Here is a 24016-nt window from a genome sequence, read left to right as displayed (position 1 = left end):
CATGTTCTGCTTTTGCTTTCTAGGGTGAGCGATCCAAATTCCTCTCGATTCTTTATCCAATTTCACGCAACCCTAATTTATAAACAATTTAATTGTTTAAACTGAGTTGGCGCAGGAAGTATTGATAATGAACGACAATACTTCAAGCTCCGTGGGAAGGCGCTAGTGAGCCTGAGCAGTGAACACGCACTTGCCAATTACCTCTATGTTTTTAGACTGTTTTATTAGGAGTATTAGCGTTGCAAGTCAGTTTAACGTCGGAAAGAAGAAAATTGTATCACTAAGTTCTTCCCTATCAATAAACATTTCCAAATTACTCCAATTGGATGTTGCTATTGGCGACTAAATTTTCGTGCAGTCCTTGAGGTTATGTGGGATGCTGTGAAAAATGGTAGAGTCTCCTGTGGCTGACCCACAACAAAAAATTCAGATAATCGTAACTCAAGACATCTCCCAAAGTCCACCTATCATCCTAGATCCACCGGTGGATAAGAACCTGCAGGGGAAGCCAGAGGATAGGAGCAGTGGTTCCTGTGCAAGTCTCCAGTCTGATTCGGTGTTTCTGTTTGACACTCCACTTTCTAGTTCGAGTAGCAGGGCCAACTCTATAGTACGCTTGAGAGCAAGCTCTTTAAGTTCGTTGACGAGATCAGTAAATGCTAAGAGGAAATCAGCAGAGGTGGTTGATGATATTACGTCTTTTCGTCAAGGAAATACCACGTTACAATCCCTCAAAATTGTGAGAAATAAGTCTCCTCCTTCCATCATGCTACCAAGTCACCCAAATAATAGTTCCCCTCGGCCCCATGCCTCAGGGCAGGCTGACAGCTACCAATCAGCCATGGATCTCATGCAAAAAGTACTCCTGGACCGTATGGACAAAATCTCTACGGAGAATTCCTCTCAGTACAACGCACTTAAAACGTCTATTGAGTCACAATTTAGCCAAGTTGGAAGCAGGCTAACCACAGTGGAATCCCAGCTAGAGACAGCCAGTGCTGAGAGAAGTGCTATCCATGAGCGAGTACTGAGTCTTGAGCAAAATGGAGTAACCCTATCAAAAACCCAGCACGATTCTCATGTTACAGCCTGGATAAATGACGTTTACCAGGTAGTTGAAGCTAGAGAAAAAGCAGGGAGGAAATTGAATATCATCATCAGGGGACTTGAAACTTCTCCTTCTCTTGACCTGGAAGCACAAGTTGTACAATTTCTGATGAAGTATTTTAGAGTAAGAGTGGTTTTAACTGGGGTTAGGTGTGCGGGCCCAGAGGGTTAGAAGTTCATCACAGTTACTCTTACCGACTGGGATACGAAACAGCTGATTCTAAAAAACAAAAGCAAAGTTTTCAAGGATCTGCCGTATTTTATTGAAGCCGATGGCACAAGAGTGGAGAGAAAAGTGGACTGGAAAGTGAGACAACGAGCAAAGTTGGAGAAGGATCGAGGGAGTCAAGTTATAGCTGGGTACCAGAAGTTGCAAATTAATGGGACTTGGTACCATTGGAATCAAAGTGAAAATGACTTCCTGCCAGAGGAAAAGCAAAACGTCAACAGTGACAGCCTACCACCGATAAAATCTAAGGTTAGACCAACAAATGTGCAGCTCCAAGACTTTCTAAATATCAATTAACCTCTCTACTCCACAGTTTAGCGTAATTTTCTGGAACTGTAGCGGCTCCTCGAATCTTTTTGACTCACCACCACTGTTCGACAAACCGAGTTTCATTAGTTTTACCGAAACATGGCTCGAAGAAGACCCTGCCTATCTCCCGGGGTGGATTAAAAATAATTTCAACTGCATCTGCAGCCCAGCAAAAAGGGAAGTAAACGTAGGCAGAGCTAGTGGGGGGCTTGCCTTGCTAATAGATAATGAACTCGAGTACACATTATTGGATAAGTCGCAGTGGTGGATTTGGGTGAAAATAATCCTTCCCAGTCAGCCGGTCATCGTGGGGCTGGCCTACATATCCCCCTACAAGAACTTTCTGCTATATGCAGAAGTTGTGGATTACTTCAACGCGTCACTAGCAAAAATATGTGACAGTTTTCGAGGACAACAGATCATAATAGGAGGTGATTTTAATGGCCGTATTGGATCTATCAACCCGTCCATTCCAGAGGATTTGCTGGTGGGAGCCTATTTCCAAAGAGGCTTTTTCATGTGCTGCTTCCTCAGTCATTTGCCTTTTATAATCTTCTGAAAGGTGATCTTTGAATTGATCCCACAATTGTTCTGGATAGAAAGGATTACAATGCACAAGTATTCGAATGAATAATCTTAAACTCTTGGGCATCATCCAAATAGTCCCTTCTGTCAGTGCATTTTCCCACTCTTGATCTTTTTCAATCAATCCATGGGCAACGCATTCATCAACAAATGTATTATACATTTCCACAACAACGACAATTCCATCAACTGTTTTTAAGTCGTCAAAACTCATTGGACCCTTAATATATAATAAAAGTAGATGTAGATGGAATAACTCGACTTGCGAGGGATTTACTGAATACATCCTTCCAATTATAGCGAATGCAAGTTTTCATTGACGGGGATGCCAAGAGTGATTCGCCCAAGTGTAATAAGATGGTATTTGCGGGTAAGTATATTGTCTAGCATTAATATCACGTGAATTCAATTTAAAATATTCCAATAATGTAGAAGTTTGCATCATAGCATTTCTAATCGATTGTTCATTTGGATTCTCTTCTATCATGATAGATTGTTGATTCGGAAGATGATCTGTTAGAGGAACTACAGCATGACTTTTACCTTGCATTTCTTTACCTAAAATCTGCCACATTGCTTCATTAGGTCCAACGTAACGGGCATCAACGAAATCTTTAACTTCATCGTGATCAATTAAGGGACGATCCCCAGGTGGAATAGTATTTCCGTCTGTGCTAGTAGCACTACTGGGTTGCTCTTGAGGAGTTGATAAACTTGAGCCTCCCGTAATATTAACCGCTGCAGCGTCATGAGACTTCAAAATATACTTGAATAAATACTTAGGGGCCGAGATACTTGTGACGGCTTTAACATTAATATGACAGTTCATTAATGACGAATGGATTAGAGAATATGGTACAACCCATCGATTATCAACAACATGACCTCTTAACCCCTCATAACGTAAAACTGTGTCACGTCTGCGATAATTCAGTTTCCTGTTGAAATCTCGTTGGAAATTTTTCCGAACGTTTGTCATGCACTTGACACCAATCTCCACACGGACCATGGATCATATTTTTCTTCACAATTTCGTGTAAGACAGGGTATAATTTAGGATCAGGAATCTCTGCCCAAATGTATCGATTGACTAATTCGGAGGTCAATAATTTGCTATGCAGAGTTACCAATAGACGTATATGCAATAGCCCTCGTTTTTGTGACTCAATTGAATAAATTTAAGCATCAACATCCCCAAATACTTTCTCTTTCATAATCAAATCCATCAGATTTTTTTTCTTCATACCGAAAACCCGAGTTGTTATATCAGGTCGATCACTCGGCTGTTCATTTTTCTTAAGATTTTCAGTTATTTCTTTCCATTTTGGATTACAGGTCATGGTGATAAGCAGATCTGGTTTCCCAAAAGCGCCTACGATTGCCATTGCATCTTGATAATGTTGCATCATACTTCGTGGTGAACCAGTGAATGACGATGGCAGAGTAGTCATTCTTCCGATACGAGTTTGAGCTTCTTCTGCTGCAGTCTGCAGATAGTCAATAAGTCCTGAATAATTCTCTGCTCTTAGCTTCGTCTAATTAGATTTGATGAATTGAATTCGATTTCTTTCAATTTTTACGTTCTGATCCACAAGCCATTGTTGTAACAAGCGATGTCCTCGTAGAATTGGATTATTCTTATTTTCTCGAATTGCCATTCGGTATAGCGTATACCTCCTCCTAGACACTATTTTACTGGGATCATGAAAATGTTTAATATCAGTGCTCCAACCTGGAGTTCCAAATTGATAATATAGTGGGTAAATCCATGTTTCTACTTCAGGACGCATAGAACTGACAGACTGCAATTTTTCTGTTGCTTTATTTTCTATTATTACTGAATTATTTGGAATTTCTCCACCGTCAGTTGTGGAAAAGATAGCTGCAACTTCATTGAAACGCTGAATGTTATACCGATTAGGATCTAATGCCGGTTTCAATGTGAAACTCAAGAATAGTTCATTTGGGTTTGGAGAATGAGATTGTTTCTGAGCATCCAATTCTTCCTTCATCGTCGATAATGTTTGAGCATATATATTATTGTTACGAATTATAAAATCAAGTGTCTCTACTAATTCTTGATCAACTGATGAATTTGCATCTAGCAAAGTATTAACCGCTTCAGAGGAGTCAATCAGGAAAAATTGACCATAACGTGGTATTTCACCCATTGCCGGCTCCAACATCGTGCTCATTTGGTAGTAAATTCCCCCTTGAGGTACAAAGCAATATGGACCAGGTCGTCTTTTGCTGAAATCCCTCAAATGAGCATTGGACGATGCGAAAGAAAAAGAACTATTATATCTCCTGATACGTTCAAAAAAGTGTTTGGACTTTCCATGATCTCCTTCAAATAAAGCTTTTAATTCTCCAGGTAACTCAAGTAGAGGTTCCAGTCTTACTTTCCCAGGATAACAGCAGTCATCAAAAAATCGTTTACTTGGACCTTTTTCACATCGAAAATGCGGAGTCCCGCAACATGAACAAACCTCAGTCATTTGACCTCCATAATGCTCCTGAAGATCATTGAGAGATTCATCCGGCAACATGGATCTCAATTGGAGTTTCTTGTTACGTCTTCGTTCGATATTCATCGGAATTTTTCTTCTTATACTTATAATTTGTTTTGATATTAGCATTTCAGAAAGATGCACTGGATTTTCAGAGTTAGTCGTTGGATGAATAATTTTGTCCGTAACATTTCGTGCTTGTATTTCCACCATCGTTTGATATTTTTCAACATTTGCAGAGGCTACGTCTGATATTGATGGTGAAACTGTCGCAAACTGACCAACTGGAGCGTTATTAATTCGCTTTGGTTTCATTAATGACCATTTATGACTACCAGAAACTCGCGGTGAATCAAGTATTGGAGGACTAATGACAGACTGAGTATTATGAGATTGTACCCCAACCATCGAATTATTTGGTTTTGGCTGCGTAGCAAATACCTGAATCCGATAATCTGAAATAATTTTTGGTGCACTCCGCGAAGAACTCGTCTGTTTTGCATCATTTGTCAAAATATGATTTGATTTGGTGTGGTTTAATACTGGGGATTCTTTATTGATAAGCGATTGTACTGTATTAGACGGGAACGGCATGAAATTATTTTCATGAATTACATCATTTACGTCATTTAGCTTCCCTGTGTTACCTCCTGAGCCGGTAGTATTTAGTTGAATCACTGCGTTTGTCTGTGAGGAAGTGATAGTACAACTATTACTCGGGATAATTTAACACTAATTACGAACGATTGTAATCTGTAATGTTGGGAAGTAGAATGAACAGTTGAAACTGATGACGCGCCACTGAATTTGAACAGACTTGATTGACTTGATTGTCCTGAATCAATTGAAGTCTTCAAATTCACATTAGAATAATTATTTGACTTATGTGGGGATAATACTGACACTTCTTTGAATGAGTATGAAGATATTGAAGGGCTATCATCCAACTTTTCAATTATTTCAATTCCTTTATATGAACTTAATATTGATTTATGTAAAGTGTTCCTTTCCTTGCGCTTAGAGCTGATGGTTCCCTCGACGTTTTCCTTGTGTGAATCGTTTTTCGCATTTTCATTCGATTTAGAAGTAACTTTCTATTTCTTATTAGAATCCAATTTCAATTTATAAGAACAGTTTCGTTGTTTACCACCACTAAAAAAAGAATTCTTTCGGTACGACTTTTGATAAGTAGCAATAAGACACTATATTTCATCTAAATAATTGAATTCAACTTCCCCAAAATCCTTCCAATAATTCAGAACAATCGAATTACAAAAAAATTATCGTCAACACAATTTATTTGAATATTATTCAAATTCTCAATACAGTGTACTTCAAAATCAAATAAAATCTGTAACTTTATCTAATTTATACAAAAATTTCATAAGCGTACATTCCAATTTTTCACATTTCCATTTTATCATCATTTATTTTATCAGTTGATATCATATCATGAGTAATTGACAAAATTAAAAATCAAAAAGTTATCTTCCTCATCGAATTATCATCATCATCATTATGAACACCATCATCATCGGTATCATCATCCCATTACAATTATCAATTGCTTAAATAAATCACCACATTCATCAATACATCATCAATATAAACCAACTTTTCAAAATCAGTGAAGAATTTAACTTAATGGCTGCAGCAGTGAAGAAGCTATCTGGTGCTCATTTAATAAGATGAAACTCAGAACCTCTTCTATCGATTTGCTGCAAACCAGATCTGAAAGAAAAGGGACAGAACAAAAATTACATACGCATATTTTTATTGTTTATTCAACTGAAAAATTGTTTTTTTTTTTAAATATTTAAGCATAATTGAACTCTACCAACATTCATTACCGCTAATTTTTATTTCTATCTTGCACTTTTCTCATGTAGAAAAGAAGAAAAAATAGGAAAAAATTTAATCAAACGACACGTATGAAAAAATTCAATAGAAAAACCTCTCGCTTTCTTCAAAAAATTCTATTGAATTACTATTGGAATTCTATAAGAATTCTATTGGAGTTCTATTAAAATTATATTTTTGTTTTTTGCGCCATTTTTATAGAAGATATTTAATAGAAAAGTCAATAGATTTTTTTTTTCATAGAAATTCCTGGGTGTAAATTTTTTCCGTTATATTTTTATCTGTTCCTCATAATAAAACCCAAGAAAAAAAACTTAGAAAATTCATGCTCAAGAATTTCTATAGAAAAAAAAATCTATAGACTTTTCTATTGAATATCTTGTATAAAAAGGGCGCAAAAAACAAATAGAATTTTTCAATAGAATTCTAATAGAACTCCAATAGAATGTTTATAGAATTCCAATAGAAGTTCAATAAAATTTCTCAGCGAAAGCGCTAGGTTCTTCTATTGAATTTTTTCATACGTGAAACCGTGTTTAATTGTCAAAAAAATATTTCATAACCTAGTGATTCAATTTAAATATCATTTTGAAGTTGAAAAAATCTATTTTGAATATTAAAAAAAAATCAATTTCACTACGTAATTCGCCAATTATTTTCTTTTCTTTTATTTACTTTTATTTATTTTGAGTCGTTAAAGATTACTCACTTTTTGTTCAAACTGAAAAGGAAGCGGACAGATGTATATATATACATGCATAATAAAGTACGGAACGTAGGGATTATTTTTTAAGCCTTTTTATTGTACTATTATGCTGAAGGGAAAATTTACTTACAATATTTCCACCAGGAATCCAGCGGGAAGACAACAAATTATCACTGAAGTTTTTTTTGTTGATAATACCATAAGTCTCTCTTATTCCTTATTTCTCTCACAATCACAAATATTTTCTCATCACTTTAATTCTCAACAAAACCTTTCAACACACTTCCATTTTTTTATTTCATTGAAATTTTTTATGAAAATGTTTTTTGTTTATTTTTTGATGAATGAAAGGAAAATTATACCATCACATGTCATCCATCACATCACAATTCCTATCACACAATTTCACATCACACAATCGATTATCATAACTATCGAAGAAAAAAAATCGATTCACTTTTTTATCGATAGCTGAACATCAAAAACAAATGACGATCGAAAACCTTGCTCTTTTAATCATAAGGATTCCACGGATGCGTCTTGACACTTTTTATATACATTCATTTAATTAACTTGCCCCAATTTTTGTAATAAACATTCTATAAATAGATAAATGGATTATTTCGTTATGCCAATATATCAGTAATATGAAATTCCAAGAAATTGTGATAAAAAATCGGATAACTGAAGAAAAACACGGTAATTGACGTAATAGACGATTTTTCACAAAATGTTCCATCTCACGAACAACTGAACAAATTAATCTCAAATTCTTTCGAGTTATGTAGTTGAATACTGTCGATCACTACTCAAAATTTGAGATCGTTAAATAAAGTTCTAACCACATTATAGCCACACGAGTTAGCTGATCACCTAAAAATGGAAAAATAGCAATATCTCGAAAACTTTCAATGCAACGGTAATTATATTTTAATTTGATTAGATAGCCACCATTATAATGAATATTTTGAAAAAAAAAATTGAATTCGGCTGAGTTGTTTTTGAGATATTAAAGAAAAAAGTTTCACATACAAAGCTGAATATCGTCGTAACTACTTCTTCGATTTCGCCCATTCAAAATACCAAACTTTGTTACCATGAGGCCTACAATCATACAAAGTTCGAAGTTTCTATCTCAATTATTTTTCGAGTTATCGTGGTAACAAGCGATTTCTTTAAAAAAATAAAAAAATGAAAATAAAACTCAATTCTCCGTAGCGGGGTGATTGAACTTCTATACAGTAAGAGACCTCATTTTGACAAATATAAAAAAAAAATGAAATTGCTCAAGCCGTTCCTGAGACAGCTGCCAAAAACGATTTTTGAGAAATCGCTATATCTCAGGAACTACTCAACCAATCAGGCTGAGATTTAGCACAGATTTGTATCTCATTGGTACCAACTGTGAGCCAAAATTTCACGTTTTTTGTTATTACGATTTTGGAGTTATTGACACATTTCTGGATAAACGCACACGCATACACACATACGAGCTGTGGCTAAGACCACCCCTGCGAAGTAATGCCTAACGGCGGTTCCGTGGGGGGAGTAGAATTACAGTGTCGTGGTCTGTTTTTTAGCCCGGATGGGTTGCAAATTTGCCGAGCTGAAAACAGGTCCCACTTACCGGGAGTAAGATCTGGGCTCGTGGTCGTTACCGTCAAGACCTGACCGACTCGGGCACAATGTGCGTAAAGAGCATTTTCCAGACCATGACGTAAAAAAAAAAACATACAGACATCGTCTAAAAACATCATATCTCGACGTTTCAGACCACTCTGAGTCATATTCAAGCACAATTAGAGAATCGAAAAAAATTGCATTTTCAAAGCTTCCATTCCGAAGGAAAAGGCCCCTTTATTCCGAATTAGTGCTACAGACTCCCGAGAACTGACAAATCTTGGGAGTACTTGGCAGGATTAAATATTCGACTCGGGATATGTGTATAATCATGCCTCAAACACGTATAACATGAACCAAGTCCTATCGATTCGTTTCTCCATTTAAAGGTGGAATTAGTATATTTTTCCACATAGCTGAACCTGGGTTCTATGCTTGTTCATCACTCTAATGAGCACCAGTTTGCACATGCAATGTCGGCCTAGAGAAAAAGGAAGAAGTGAAACTCAAAATGAAGAGGAGAAGCGGAAGAAGAGAACAGGAGCATGCGACATCGTAAATTTTCGTCTCGAAGGGCCTCAAGCTCCTGAGCCTAGCGAACAATGAACAAAGGTGAGCCCACGAGGGCGGAGCACATGTGGAACGGAGAAACTTTCGAAGCAAAGAGAACTGAGAATTTCCGACATTGATCGTGACCATTTATTTATTTTTCCCCTTTGAATTCTCAGTTTGTCAAGAAAAGTATTCACTCGAGGTGTTTTGCAGAGCTATACATTATAAGAAGGCAAATCCATTTAAATTTCTGTAACAGACTTTCTCACGCTCGTAAGGTTGTTTTTCGTTCTCTTTGTCCATTGTAATATTTGAGGTTTTTCTTTATTCTTCTATTTTGATATATTTAAATTTTCATGTCGTACCAGCAGGATTGTGACGGAATTTTGGGAAAATTCCGTTACCTGTACGTGAGTTTCCCCGGACAGAAGAAAATCACCGAAAATTTTATTAAATAAAATTGTAAAGAGTGAGTAGCTAATGAGTAAATCTTAGTGATAAGAGAGAGAGTCGCGATTTGTCTTCCCAAAATTAGCACCCCTACTGTAGGGAGATGCAATACCCTTATTTCTAGCTCTAGCTTTTAGATTACGTTTTTCATGGAGATTACAACATCAGCAAAATATGGACAAAATGATTAAGAGTGTCGATCTACGTTAAAAACAAGTGAAATTAGAAACATTTCATTTTGAGTAAAAATAGTTCAGTTATTTATTTAAATTTCCATTTAATGTTCAGTTATTATCGGATTTAGGGGAACTACGGTTATGGCTACGGTTGCGGTTACGCTTTAGAGTGAATTTAAGGTCATTTATATTATTTATTCATTAAAATTTTATCCACGCGAATTCTGAGTGGGACGAGTATCTGCTGCAGTTTGTGACTGAGATACTGATCCCCCCGGTGAGATCTCATTGATCCCGTTGGGTGTACGTTACTGATTACCGAGGTTGGGATGAGATGATCACGCTCTCTGGTTTATGCGTTTCGTGGGGTTTATTGCAATCACTAGTACGGTTGGAAGGCCATGTGGGGGAGCCTAGTCCATTCGTCTACATGGATTGCCATGGACTAATTTCGGTTTCGTTACGGTTTCGGTTAAGGTGATTTTCCCAATAACTTCCGGGAGACCGACAGTAACGAAAAGTGTACTCACTTAGGTGGAAAGTGCATTCCCGTAAAGAGATGGCGAACAACTGCCTGTTTTTCCCTATTTCCGAGTTTTCTCCGGTTAAGAATAATGGTTTGCGATTAATATTTATTCATGGTACATTCTCGCTTGTAAAGATAAAAACCCCACAATAATAAAAACATTTAATTAATAATATCAATACTAAATCACACAATTCACTTAAAACAGTAGTTTCCGTACATTTGAAATGAACGTCGCGCGGGCTATTTCACGTGCATCGACGCGTGAAACCCCCAGTGACAGCTAGACAGCGTGCCAGTCGCATCATTTGGCTGCGAACCGCCGGTCGGTTCAGAAAGAAGAGTTCGACACTAGCCGTTGACCAAAGGACACCGAGGACTGTTTGAAACGACGAGGATCAAGAGTGTTTCACGGGGGGACATCACCGAGGCCACACGAGGCATTATGGTAAGTTTTTACTATCATTCCGTGTGCACTCTTCCCTCTGGAGAAAAGTGCACTTTTCAGTAGTGAGCCCAAAGTGTTTACCCCAGAAAAGATGCACAGGCCTTCAGAATAATCGAGGTCGAGGTGCATCCGCCAAAACTTGCCTGGATGAGTGAAAATGCACCAAGGATTGCATAGAATACTCATCAGGACCTCCGACCTCTCGCTGAATATCCAGCAATCCAGTGAGCCTGTTTTCAAGTGAACAATCACTTACTAAACTTACCCATGAGAGGCAGTTGCACATGGCTCATCAGTCGCACGAAGTGACGCCATTGTGCCCTCTCTGACAATGACAGACTTTGGAGTACAATTAACGCACCATTCGTATGCTTAATGAGTTCTCGATCGGTCTCAGAGGGTTTATGAAGTGTTTGAGGCAATAAGTAGTTGAGGTTATACCATTAAGTAGTTGAGGTAATAAGTAGTTGAGGTAATACAATTAGCCAAATTGCAAAGTCCCTCCAGAGGGACAACGGCCACAAGACATTAGTAGTCAATGCCATAAAGATAGAAGAAGAAGAAGAAGAAGCCAACTCCATACGAGTGAAACATCCTAGTGCAATAACCCGCAAATGTATAGTATTCCGGTCTTCAGATTTGCAAAAAATTAAGTTCACTTTGTGAACTGCATCTAAGTAGTTCCTTTCCCTTGTTGATTTAATCACCTGTGGTGAAATTCAGGCCCGGTAGTACTTTTTTCACCGGTTTAATCTAACAGAGTCAGTTCTAGGTCGCCACAGTTCCCATGCACAGTGAGAAGTAATTTAGTCTATTCGAAGCCCTGTTGAGCCGATACTAACGTCACGGTTCCCACCATGCTGTGTAGGTTACGCCTAACCAAGATGGCCTAAACTAGAGAAAAAATATATTCACATCAGAGGATTAACTTACTTAAGATAGCATTTATTGGTGATATTTTTAAATTTACTCTTACATTTCGTTGATCTGAGGGAGCAGTGAGTTAAAAGAACGGCAACTTACGGGAATGATTTTACCAAAATCGTTATCAACTATGAATATATTACAGTATTGATAATATAAGAATAAATGCTGAGTCCCTGTGCGATTGAACTACAAAACATGATTGAACGCTGAACATATATTTCATTTCTTCGTTCTAGTTTCTTCCATTCAGATGAATATCGTGTGTATAATTTTTTCATTGACTAGGAACAGAACGTATCAGTATTTCATATTTTCTTCATTGCATTGTTGGCATTGTTGTTGATGATGCGATGTCTGCGGCATCTTGAGCTCTCCATAACTGCGTAATGGTCTTAGTCTGTGTGTGGAAGTTGATTCCCTGATACAGAAAGAAAGAAAATTAGTTGCAAGTATGAAATCTTCGAGCGCAGAGATAAGGATAGATGGATTTGATTAGTAATGCTGTGAGATATTTTACGAGACATCACGAGACAATACTTTGGAGCGATTGACTCGATCTCAGTGAACACGGAAATTTTTAGTCTCGTCTCAGTTTTGAAATGCAAATGTATTGACTCCTCTCGTGATGACTCTGACTCAATTTATTTCATCTCGGTTTCCAGGTTTTCACGTTTTTTATACGTAATAAATCGAGACGAAACAAACCAAGACAAAAACCGAGATTTACATTAAAAAACACGAACAACTTGAGACCAAGATGAGATAAATTGACTCAGAGTCATTACGAGAAGAGTAATACTACATCTTTCGAGACTGAGACGAAAGCAAAGATTTTCATGTTTATTGAGACCGAAATCATCTCTCCAAAATTTTTGGTTTATTCATATTATTTTTCCCTACTACCATTACGGTTTCATAGGCTTCCCATTCATCTGCCGTGCCTCCCCCACTTCTTTCTTCTGATTTTTATCTGCGTTACCATGGGCCATCTTACTCTTAACTGTAGTCTATTCGGACTAGGACTACACAGGAAACCATGGAAAATCCCAGTCGTACAGCCGGCCAATTGTGCAGAGCCCTAATGTGCCGTTCTCTCACACTGACTAGAGGGGCACATTAGGCCGCTGCACCGTGCCTACCTTCCGAAATTTTGGGCGAAGGTGTTCCTAAGCAGTCATCCATCCAAGTACTAACCGCGCTAAACGCAGCTGTACTCAGATGTCCGCCGGAGCAACACCTAACTCGCCCAACCATTACGGTCAGCTTTCTTCAAAGTTTTGCCTTGTAAAGTGTCTCCCAACATCACTAGATTTAATAAGTTTAGCAAAATCATCTTTCAGATATCTTGTGAGTGTAAAGGATCGTCTCTCAGACTTCCCTTCTAGAAAAGATGATGATGAACGAATTAATTTTTTAACAAAGCAACGAGAGATTCCCTTAGGATAATATAAATTAAATTTCATATCTTTTAGGCAACAAATATTTGGCAAAAAACTTTTCAACAGCACGTTGCAAAACTGTGGGCGTATTTCTTAGGGGTCAAAACAGGGTGAAATGTTAAATCGAAATTCTTTTCGACTGTTGACCCTGAGGCTTAGTTAATGAATTATTAATGAATGGAGCTTTCAAGATTTTATTGTAATAATTTTCCTTGTCACCCTTCCGAACAATATGTGACGTGGCCAATTTTTGTCGGGACAAAAGTGGACGCTAATTCGCTCTTTTCTCTCCGTGAAATCAGTAACTGAAGAAAATTCGGTAATGTGAGGTAATAGGGGCTCTTCCGCATAATTAATTAATTTATATAATTTTGGGTTGTTTGGCCCTAATTAAAATAATATACGTAAAGACTTCGGGGCGGACTGGATAGATTCTAATTTCAGCACAAAAATTGATGTGAAAGGAGTAACTATTGTATCACAAGTGGTATTTTAGTTCACTTTCATAGTAGATTTAATCGTCTGAAATGGATCTCGCAGATCTCTATCGTATTTCTTTCGATGACGAACTTATTATTGAACATCTTAGAGAAGCGGGTGTACTGAAATCACATGCTCATTGCACCGAGTGTGGTGAGCTGATGTCCACAGATTATGCTCTCAAATTGTTTCGGTGCCAAAAAACACGCGTTACAATTGATAATAAGAGCAGGAAAATTCGTAAGAAATGTTATAGTAAAGTGAGCATTTTTAATGGTTCCGTGCTGTCTGGGATTAAGATGCCGTTCAGGAAGTTATTTACCCTTATGTTTTCATACATCCACAATGACAAAATCACTTAGTAGGTATGCTAGGCGGGTTCTGGATAGTACTTCGCCGAGTTGCCGCTAGGCGCCACCATCGATCGAATGTTCGAGATGTATGACGTCATCGATGACTCATTCGGTTGATGACTCATGGGTTAATTGGGGTTGATGACTCATCGAGCTGGTGAAATTCAATTTTTTAGGGGGAGATGATGTCATTCGACCGTTAGATTATGACTCATTGGGGAGGCGTGTTGAGACTTGTATGAAATATGATCTTGTGATGGAAAATACCAGATGATTCTCGATTGTTCTCGAATATTCTTAATATTCTATGGTGATTCATCCATTATCACTTAGAGTGGGGGTTCCCTATATAACTCGCGTACCCTGCCCGATCAACACTCATTCTAGTGTCAAGTGCAGTTTTAGTAAATCTCAACGCATAGCGTGAAGTTTACCGTATCGTTTGGGAAATCTTAAAGGTTTATCATCATGTGTTATTCTACTCATCATTTGCGAAATAACGATGGAATCAGTACTGATCAAGAAATAATCGATGAGTATTTTGATGAAAATTTTCATGCCTTGGTGAAATATCTTGTGGCCGATTTACATTGTTTATGGAACAATCANAGCGGGTGTACTGAAATCACATGCTCATTGCACCGAGTGTGGTGAGCTGATGTCCACAGATTATGCTCTCAAATTGTTTCGGTGCCAAAAAACACGCGTTACAATTGATAATAAGAGCAGGAAAATTCGTAAGAAATGTTATAGTAAAGTGAGCAGTTTTAATGGTACCGTGCTGTCTGGGATTAAGATGCCGCTCCGGAAGTTATTTACCCTTATGTTTTCATACATCCACAATGACAAAATCACTTAGTAGGTATGCTAGGCGGGTTCTGGATAGTACTTCGCCGAGTTGCCGCTAGGCGCCACCATCGATCGAATGTTCGAGATGTATGACGTCATCGATGACTCATTCGGTTGATGACTCATGGGTTAATTGGGGTTGATGACTCATCGAGCTGGTGAAATTCAATTTTTTAGGGGGAGATGATGTCATTCGACCGTTAGATTATGACTCATTGGGGAGGCGTGTTGAGACTTGTATGAAATATGATCTTGTGATGGAAAATACCAGATGATTCTCGATTGTTCTCGAATATTCTTAATATTCTATGGTGATTCATCCATTATCACTTAGAGTGGGGGTTCCCTATATAACTCGCGTACCCTGCCCGATCAACACTCATTCTAGTGTCAAGTGCAGTTTTAGTAAATCTCAACGCATAGCGTGAAGTTTACCGTATCGTTTGGGAAATCTTAAAGGTTTATCATCATGTGTTATTCTACTCATCATTTGCGAAATAACGATGGAATCAGTACTGATCAAGAAATAATCGATGAGTATTTTGATGAAAATTTTCATGCCTTGGTGAAATATCTTGTGGCCGATTTACATTGTTTATGGAACAATCATGAGGTGTTGAAAGCTGATCGATGTCACGAGAGGAGGACCGACTGTCATTATTGCACCAACCAACATGAACAATTATCATACATCATTCAGAATATTGATAATTTGCAGCAATTGAAGAAGTTTTGCGAGGAGCTGAGGGAGAAGATAACGAGAGTGGATGACAATGATGAACTGGAACCATTGACTGTCAACGAGATGCAATGGTTGTACTCAGTTCCATCGTATTGCTTGAATGAGAGTGAGATTGAGAGCAAAGTATTTATTCATGCATCGCCAGATCTTCCGCCATTAGATGAGTTCATCAATCGAATACGCAAGAACTTTAAAGAACTGCGCTCAAAATGCCACCCTAACCAAGCATCAAAGTGTTATTCCTGTGAGAAATTATCTCAGACGTTGAGAATAATGAAAGACATTTTCAAAAATTTACATGATATGGTTGAGCTACTCAGTTTTGAATACGAGGTTTTCTTCAGCTCTCGCGGTCATGAGAAGATTGATTTGATTTGAAATACTGATAATTGCTACGCAGATGCATGAAAAAGAGAAGAAAATGAAGATAATTAGTTTCCACCTACAACCGGAAATCCATCTGCTTTTACATTGGGATTATGCATATCGATCCACTCCTCGAGATCCCTGGGAAGAGATTGCTCGAGATCATGATCGATTCAGACGTCGAATAGGTTTATGCGAGAAAATATTAAATCCTATATTATCACAAAAACATAGACGGAGCGTTTTTGAAACTCGTTTCGAATAGTTTTTAAGTTATTGTAATAATGTTTATGAGAATAGGGTATGTACAATGATGATATTTTTTTTTTGATTAATGATAAAAAATATATATATATTCATTTTTTAATATACATCATTATGTTTATTTATTTGTTTTTATATCTCCCATCGCCTACTGCTCCATGACGTCCTGCATCCACTGAACCATAGTACGGCTTACTTCCTTTGAGAGATGTATCTTTTTGATAGTCCGAGTAGGACTTCATGCTCGAAGACTTGGAACTATCATTTTTGCCCTTATCCATCTTGAATGAAGTTGTTGCTCTAAAAGTTGATATGAGACTGATTGTCATCTTGGTTGCATCATCATATTTATACCTTCGATTGTTTACATTAGCTTCCTAACCCCACCACTGATCGGATTATACTCAACGATTCGATCATGGAGAATAAGGCAGTAGGGTGATGTATTAGCTGGGAAAGATGAAGCTGATTCAAATTCTAGACGAATATCGACTGGACCACTCTTTAGGTACTCATTCTGTTTCGAGCAATCGATAACAATCAATGGAGCTTTCTCCAAGAACTCTGATCTAGTCAACAATCGCTCTGGTTCTTTTTCATAAAATGAGTCTTGGAAGTTCACATACATATTATACAATGTAGAGAATTGATTATGATCAATATCAAGATTCATGTTTCCATATGGATAACTTTGTGAATTTAAAAATAGCTTCACATCTCGAATTTTGCAATGATCAAAGTTGCTAGCATTAGTTGTTTTAGTTTTTCGTCCCGTTTGGAATCCTAGGATCACATATCGTGGTTTCTTTAACTGGTTCAATGTCTTCACCACCCAAACATGCTTCGATGATGTAGGAAGCAGAGAATATTCGTACAGCTCCCAGGTACGAAAGCCTATTCCGATGGGTGTATCTTTACCAATAAAGTTGAGCAGTTTCACCGTGCGTTCATCGGAAACTTTGACATATGGAATTAACCACTCAATTTTTTGTAATGCGATTTTATATTTTTCCTCAGGGTTTTGAACTGTGATAGCTCCTTGAAGAATGGCATTAACATCCGTCTTGGATCTCATGAGGATGAGTTCATGCTTTGCATTCACAATGATTTTCTGATAATTTTCAGCAAAGCCGAGAATCAAACTCAATGGTATAGAAATATCGAAATACCCATTTGCATTTGTAATTGTCTCATCACTATCCATAGTGTCTTTTTTCAACCAACCAGCATTTTCCAATAAAGGCCATTGACTAGGATTTTGTGAAACATAATTCTTCATAAGACTTGTCAATCCAACATTTTTCGCACGATCAATTTTAATGCCATTGAGTTCATATCGAATCTCTTCGAACAAATGACAAATAACATTATTCACGAATCTGGTTCTTTCCACTGGAGCTGCAGCATCCTCTTCTGTCAAACGTCCATAGATGTGAAGATAACTTTTACTTGGTAAAAGGCACAAATCCTGATGTACTGTTATTGAAATTTCAGCATTGTTACCAAATGATGAAGAGGCAAATGGTTGATGAGCATGCATCTCATAATGAGCAATCGACTCATCAAATTCGAAAGATTTCTGAATTTTCAATATATCCTCCATGATTTTCTGTTCAATATATATTCTGCACTCTTGGTTTCAAATTCAAACTTTTGAGGAACTGAATATTTTCATGTGTTAACTGTTTGCCGGTCCCGTGACGACTGTTGACTCCTCGCTTCGATAACGTACTCTTATAATTCTTTCCAATTTTCGTTCTGAATACAATACCCATTATGTTCGCTTTACATGAAGTCTTATTGTTATAGTTTCACCTTGAAAATTCACCAATTCACCATCTTTATCTACTAACTTGAGCTGGAGATGATCTATGGCTTACACGGCGATCGGTAGATAAATGAGGTTTTTCGGGACTTCCATGATCTTATATCCTGGTGGTACAGTAGGAAGAAATTCAGGTATGATGTGTACCTTCTCCCCATTCATATAAGCACCGCTAGTGATGATACACTCCACACACAGAGAATTGATCTTGATGATTCTTACAGGTAAATCTGATATGTGGGTTCTATCAGGTGTTGAAATTTTCCTATCGAAGCCCAATAGTTGACCAATGGAATCGGAAGGAGTAAAATCTGTTATATGACTACTTCTGATTTCGCTGCATAAGGTGTTATTATTTGCTTTCAAATCAATAGTAACACCTCTTCTTTGCAAGACTTTTTGCAAATAGTTTTGTATATCATCGATTTCATAACTACCTGTTGGTATCGTGATTGTATGTTCTCTCTCACCATCAGAATGATGAAATTTATTCTTCCCTTCATCAATATTCGGAATTGAATTGAATGTCAACAATTCCATAAGACTCAAACTGTAATGATGACTAGGAGACAGCTCAATTGGTGGGAAATAATTGGCTTCTAAAATTGAAGACGTCCCCGATAATGTTAGCGTGAAAGATTCACGCATGGTTGTTGTCTTCGGATTAATTCAATATATCAACATCCTCACTATTTATAGATTGTCATTGAGGGATTTAAGACATAGGGGAGGGTAGGGCAAAACGGTCCCCCTTCAATTGTCAATAACTTGTGAATGACATTGTGAAAATTCCCAGTTTCAACTTTATTTTGAAGATAATTTTTTATTCTTCGAAACGAGTTCTAACTCATCCCAATCGGATTATTGAATCGGAAAATATTGACGATTGAAGGGGGCCGTTTTGCCCCATCCTCCTCTAAATGTCCACATATTACTGTATCATATTTTTGATGTTGTTGGTGATTATATTTGACAATGCTACCAACACCGAAATATTTCATTATTTCTTCTGGCGGTTGAAAATTTCGAAAACTATCGAAATACATAATTTCATTATTCCGTTTTCTGTATGCCACACAATGCATGCCAGGACCATCTTTATCATCTAAATTGATGACAGCTGATTCATTTTTCCGAGGTCCATTCTTGGATAACGCATTTCTCATGAATACTCCTCGAAAATATGGAATTGTCATTAATTTAGCAAATTTTATGATATCTACATCGCTGAGGGCTCGGTGTGATAGCTTGATTAGTTTTTTGGTTTCAAATGGAGACCCAATCCTGTTTTGTATGGCTTTAAGTACAATCCATTGCCCACTGCAATTGCCTCCATTGATTGATTATGACGTTTGTTCTCCGCAAGATACTGTTTAGCTGCATTCGCATCATTTACGGCTTTTGAAATGCCTGCGGCGCCTCCAGCTAAAGCTCCCGTGGCACTTAGACCAGCAAAGAATAGAATCAAGAATGTTAAGATTCCTCCAATTTTTCCGGGAACTGGCAATATTCGTGGTGATTTGATGAAAGGCTTTCCTCCAGCTCTTCGGACAGTATGTCGTGCTGCCTGAAGAGCTGATTTGACTGCATCTCCGGGGCATATTCCCTGTTTCACCATGCGAATTATCTGTTTCAGAGGTACTTTTTTCTGAGAAACACCACGACCACATGTCTTCTTCTTCTTCTTCTTCTTCACAAGACTTTTCTCACGTTTCTTCGTGACCCTCTTCTTCTTTATCAATCCAACTCCGAACTTCGTTTTAGCTTTCATAGTATTAGCTACTGCCCATGCAGCAGCTTTCTCACCTAAACCTGCGTCTTTTGATAAAACACGAGTCCAAGCTGCCTCTTCTAAGATCCTATCTGCCTAATGTCTAGCTGAAAGATTATCGATTTTTCGAGTACGCAATATCGTGCTCTTTGCAAGCTTTATCTAAAGGGTTAATACCGGGATCACCACGAGCTAATCTTTTAGCTAACTTTGTGCCTGGTCCGCAATATTGATAACCAGGAATATGAAGTTCAATTGGTAATTTATTGATGATCCTATTGATAAAACCTTTACCACTCTTCTTACGTCTGCTCACGTCCATAGCATCTATCCAACTGAATGTGAAATGTATAAATACTAACTATTTATACATTTTGCCTCAGTTTACATGGGGAAGTCGTGTGTGTAACGCTAATCAGCGAAGATGAAATTCAGAGAGCAAAAAGTTAAATTACCAATTCAGAATTTCGATGAAATTGTTCAGACTGATACTGATTAGCTGAAGGACAAACGTCATGGGGAATTGCTACCAAATACAGTGCGTGCCATTTTTTGTGGTCCCTCGAATTGTGGGAAGACGAATGCATTATTGGCTCTCATTATACATCCCAACGGTTTAAGATTTGAAAATGTTTATGTGTATTCGAAATCTTTGAATCGACCAAAATATGAGTTTTTGAAGAAAGTCTTAGAATCAACCAATACGATTGGATATTTCCCGTTCAATGAACATGAAACCGTCATAAAACCCGATGATGCGCAACCCAGTTCTATCGTTATTTTTGATGATGTCGCATGTGAAAAACAAGATAACGTTCGAGCTTTTTTCTGTATGGGGCGACATCGAGATGTTGATCGTTTCTATCTTTGTCAAACTTATACGAGGATACCCAAACACCTCGTGCGCGATAATGCCAATTTACTGATATTATTTAAGCAGGATGAGATGAATCTAAAGCATATCTATGAAGATCATGTGAACACAGATATGACATATAATCTTGAAAGCATAAGTCTTCGCTCTTAATCCTACAAACTCAACCATGATTTTACCATTATTTTCATCCTTCATCAGACCCAATACTTTCTTATTTTTCAGGGGAATTCCATACTCATTATCGACTTTATAATCAGATGTATCGAACTTTTCATTCACATCATTTTTAATGGTCTCATAAATATTTGGTATGCGAAATAAATACAGTAAACTATCCGTATCGGTGTACATGAGTTTTGCGCGATCCCCAAATTTGGTTTTTACATAGTTATAATGGAAGTCATATACAATAGTTTTTGATACATCGAGAATTGTAAATCCAATGTAGATAGGCTTCTTAAAATATACTGATGTTCCATTCATTTCAATAATCACCATATCCTCATCAAACACACAACAACTATGAAAATTAGGTTTTGCAATGAGTGCTTTCGCGCCATATCGCCCATCGCAATGTGTGATAAGTTTAATATCCTTCTGCTTTCTGACATTTTCCATCGTTTTCCCGAAAACCGCATTATTCATCAATTTATAGAAGTTTTTTTCGAATTCATTCGTTGATTGTTGTCGCTTGGTGGTATTCAAATCAATGTAAGGATTCAGCTAGGGTGTTTGATTAAATTTTAAAATACGATGGATACACTTCAATCTCATTCCGAGTGCTACGTATTGTTTTAAATTCCTATAATGGATAACGTACTTCTCTTTCGGAAGCAGAGTGGTTGCTAATTTAGTATGTTTACTGTTTGGAGGGGTGAAATGTTCAGGACAGAGTGGGAAATCCTTGTGGAGTTCATGTAATTCTTGCGGATATTCCAAATCAACTTCGAGAATATACCCCACTGGAGAATCATCCGCAACATTTACAATATCTACAGAATTACTATCAACCTATATGAATGAATTACATGGTAAACTGACACTCATCGCAGCTCCGTATAAATTATTGACATCATAATACATCAAATAAGATGTTTCAATAGATTCATCATAGAATTTCCGCATGAATGGATTGTTAGCCTGAGCATATCAGTTTGAACACTGTGCTACCCTCCCTCTAATGCCTTTTTCGATAAATAGCACCATTTCAGGATGAGTCAAAAGCTCTAAATTCACTTGGATATGCTTGAGCATAGCGTTAAACGCTAATCCAGGTGCGGTATAATAGTGGAGTGGATCCAATTCATAAGTTGAGAAGCAATTATGACGAAAATTTTCGAAAATATCAGCAAGCAATAGAACATCTGTTCGAAGATAGAGATCTGAATACTCTCCCAGTGTGTTGATATTGAATGCACTCCATACATTAATCGCATGCTGGTAATCCTCATCAGCTATGTGTTGATCAGTCAATTGTGAATAAAAATCGTCCTTTTCTGGTAAATATGTTTCATCTAATTTATTCCAACTGTCACTATATTCATAAGGAAACACACCTTATCTGCATAATAAATTAAATTTCACCGAATCAGACTGATATTCCTTGATTATCTGCTTATGATCATTATCAAAATAACTGGCTAATCTTTCGAGACTACTCCCCATGAACCGAAAGGAATCAATGAATCGTAAATTCACGCAAGTATTCGTAACATACTTGGTAAAAGAAATATATCGGTCTTTATTCACTGGAAGAATTTTCACATTGCCATCAAATGATGTTGCAATACTTCGAATGATGAAATGAGCATCATAACCGGAGAGATTGTGGAATACGACCGGAATGGTGTGAGAATCTTGACAAACCAAGTTGCAACTATTATGCGCCGCTCCACGATATTGTCCTGTTAGGTGATTATGATCCCTAACCTTATCGTCTTTGATGAAAGACTTCTTACAGATATGACAGATCGCTGCCGATTGAAAGGCATTCATTTGCTCATCCGATAACGTTTCCATCTTTACATTGTTCTTCAAATGACCATCGACTTTATATGCTATCAATTTCATCTCTGTTGTGAACCACTCAATACACTGAACATCTCTCCGTAATTTGAATTCTGATAGCGAATCATTGAAAGCACATTTCACGTAAAATGCAGCACTATGGGGAATATGGGGATTATCTCCTTTTACGTCTATGATACACTCTAAGTCTGCATAGACAACAAATGGCACAGCTTCAGCATATTTAAAATTTTTGAAGCTAAGTATTTTATCCTTCTCTTGAGGCATTATCATTCGCACTTCATTCAAGCTTGCACAATCTTCTTTGTATTTCTCAAACGACTGTTAATGTCTAAAGTGACAGAGACATCGATCGCATAACCATGTAAAACCTTTACTTTTAGAGATTTGAGAACTAACTAGACGTGACAAATTACGGATCCATGCGAAATGAAACAGGGATTCATCTGATTCTTTCAGATTGTTTTCAACCATAAGCAGGTGAATTGTCTCTCGATTGGTAATTCTCTTGCTCAAATATACAGGGAAGGTGGTGTTTTTATGACCACATTGTTCAATCCCATAAACATTGATCTTCAGATCATTCATCTCCTCAAACTTGGAGATACCTTTGAGTGTCATTGGAAAATCGAGCCCCTCATATTTGAGTACATTCCGAAAATGGGGATACGACCTCGACAGACTTGTGTTCACTGTTGCTGGATGGAGAGCTGCCGTAACTGCCCACAAAAAACAAAACTGATCACTGTTTTTCATATTCACAACAGCTTTTTTAGCTTGAATGTCCTTTGGTAATTCGATGAATGTCGAATCTCCACCTTTGAGAGGCTCGTATTTGTTGATATTGATCATCAAGTTGATGATTTCCGTCAGCGTCCAACCGGAACCGGTCTCTTGAAAGTCTTCTTGCTTTGCCATAACATCATCAAAGACGGATTCTTTGAACCGATCATTTAAATCAGTTGCTTGGAGAATCACTTGGTTTTTTGTGATAAAGTGTTTCGTTTCTTCTTGAAT

General features: G+C 37.4%; 1 protein-coding gene across 1 annotated transcript; it reads right to left on the bottom strand.

The window, feature by feature from the left end:
* Positions 1-16862: 16862 nt before the first annotated feature.
* Positions 16863-18038, bottom strand: LOC107046284. The gene has a single exon (XM_015268872.1). The coding sequence runs from the start codon at positions 18036-18038 to the stop codon at positions 16863-16865; it is 1176 nt and encodes a 391-aa protein (XP_015124358.1).
* Between the last annotated feature and the right edge of the window lie 5978 nt (positions 18039-24016).

The sequence above is a fragment of the Diachasma alloeum genome, unplaced genomic scaffold (genome assembly GCF_001412515.2).
Source record: "Diachasma alloeum isolate Michigan unplaced genomic scaffold, Dall2.0 Dall_scaffold_01274, whole genome shotgun sequence".
Lineage (NCBI taxonomy): Eukaryota > Metazoa > Arthropoda > Insecta > Hymenoptera > Braconidae > Diachasma > Diachasma alloeum.
Note: the sequence above shows the minus strand (reverse complement) of the source record. Positions and strands in the feature narration are given on the sequence as shown.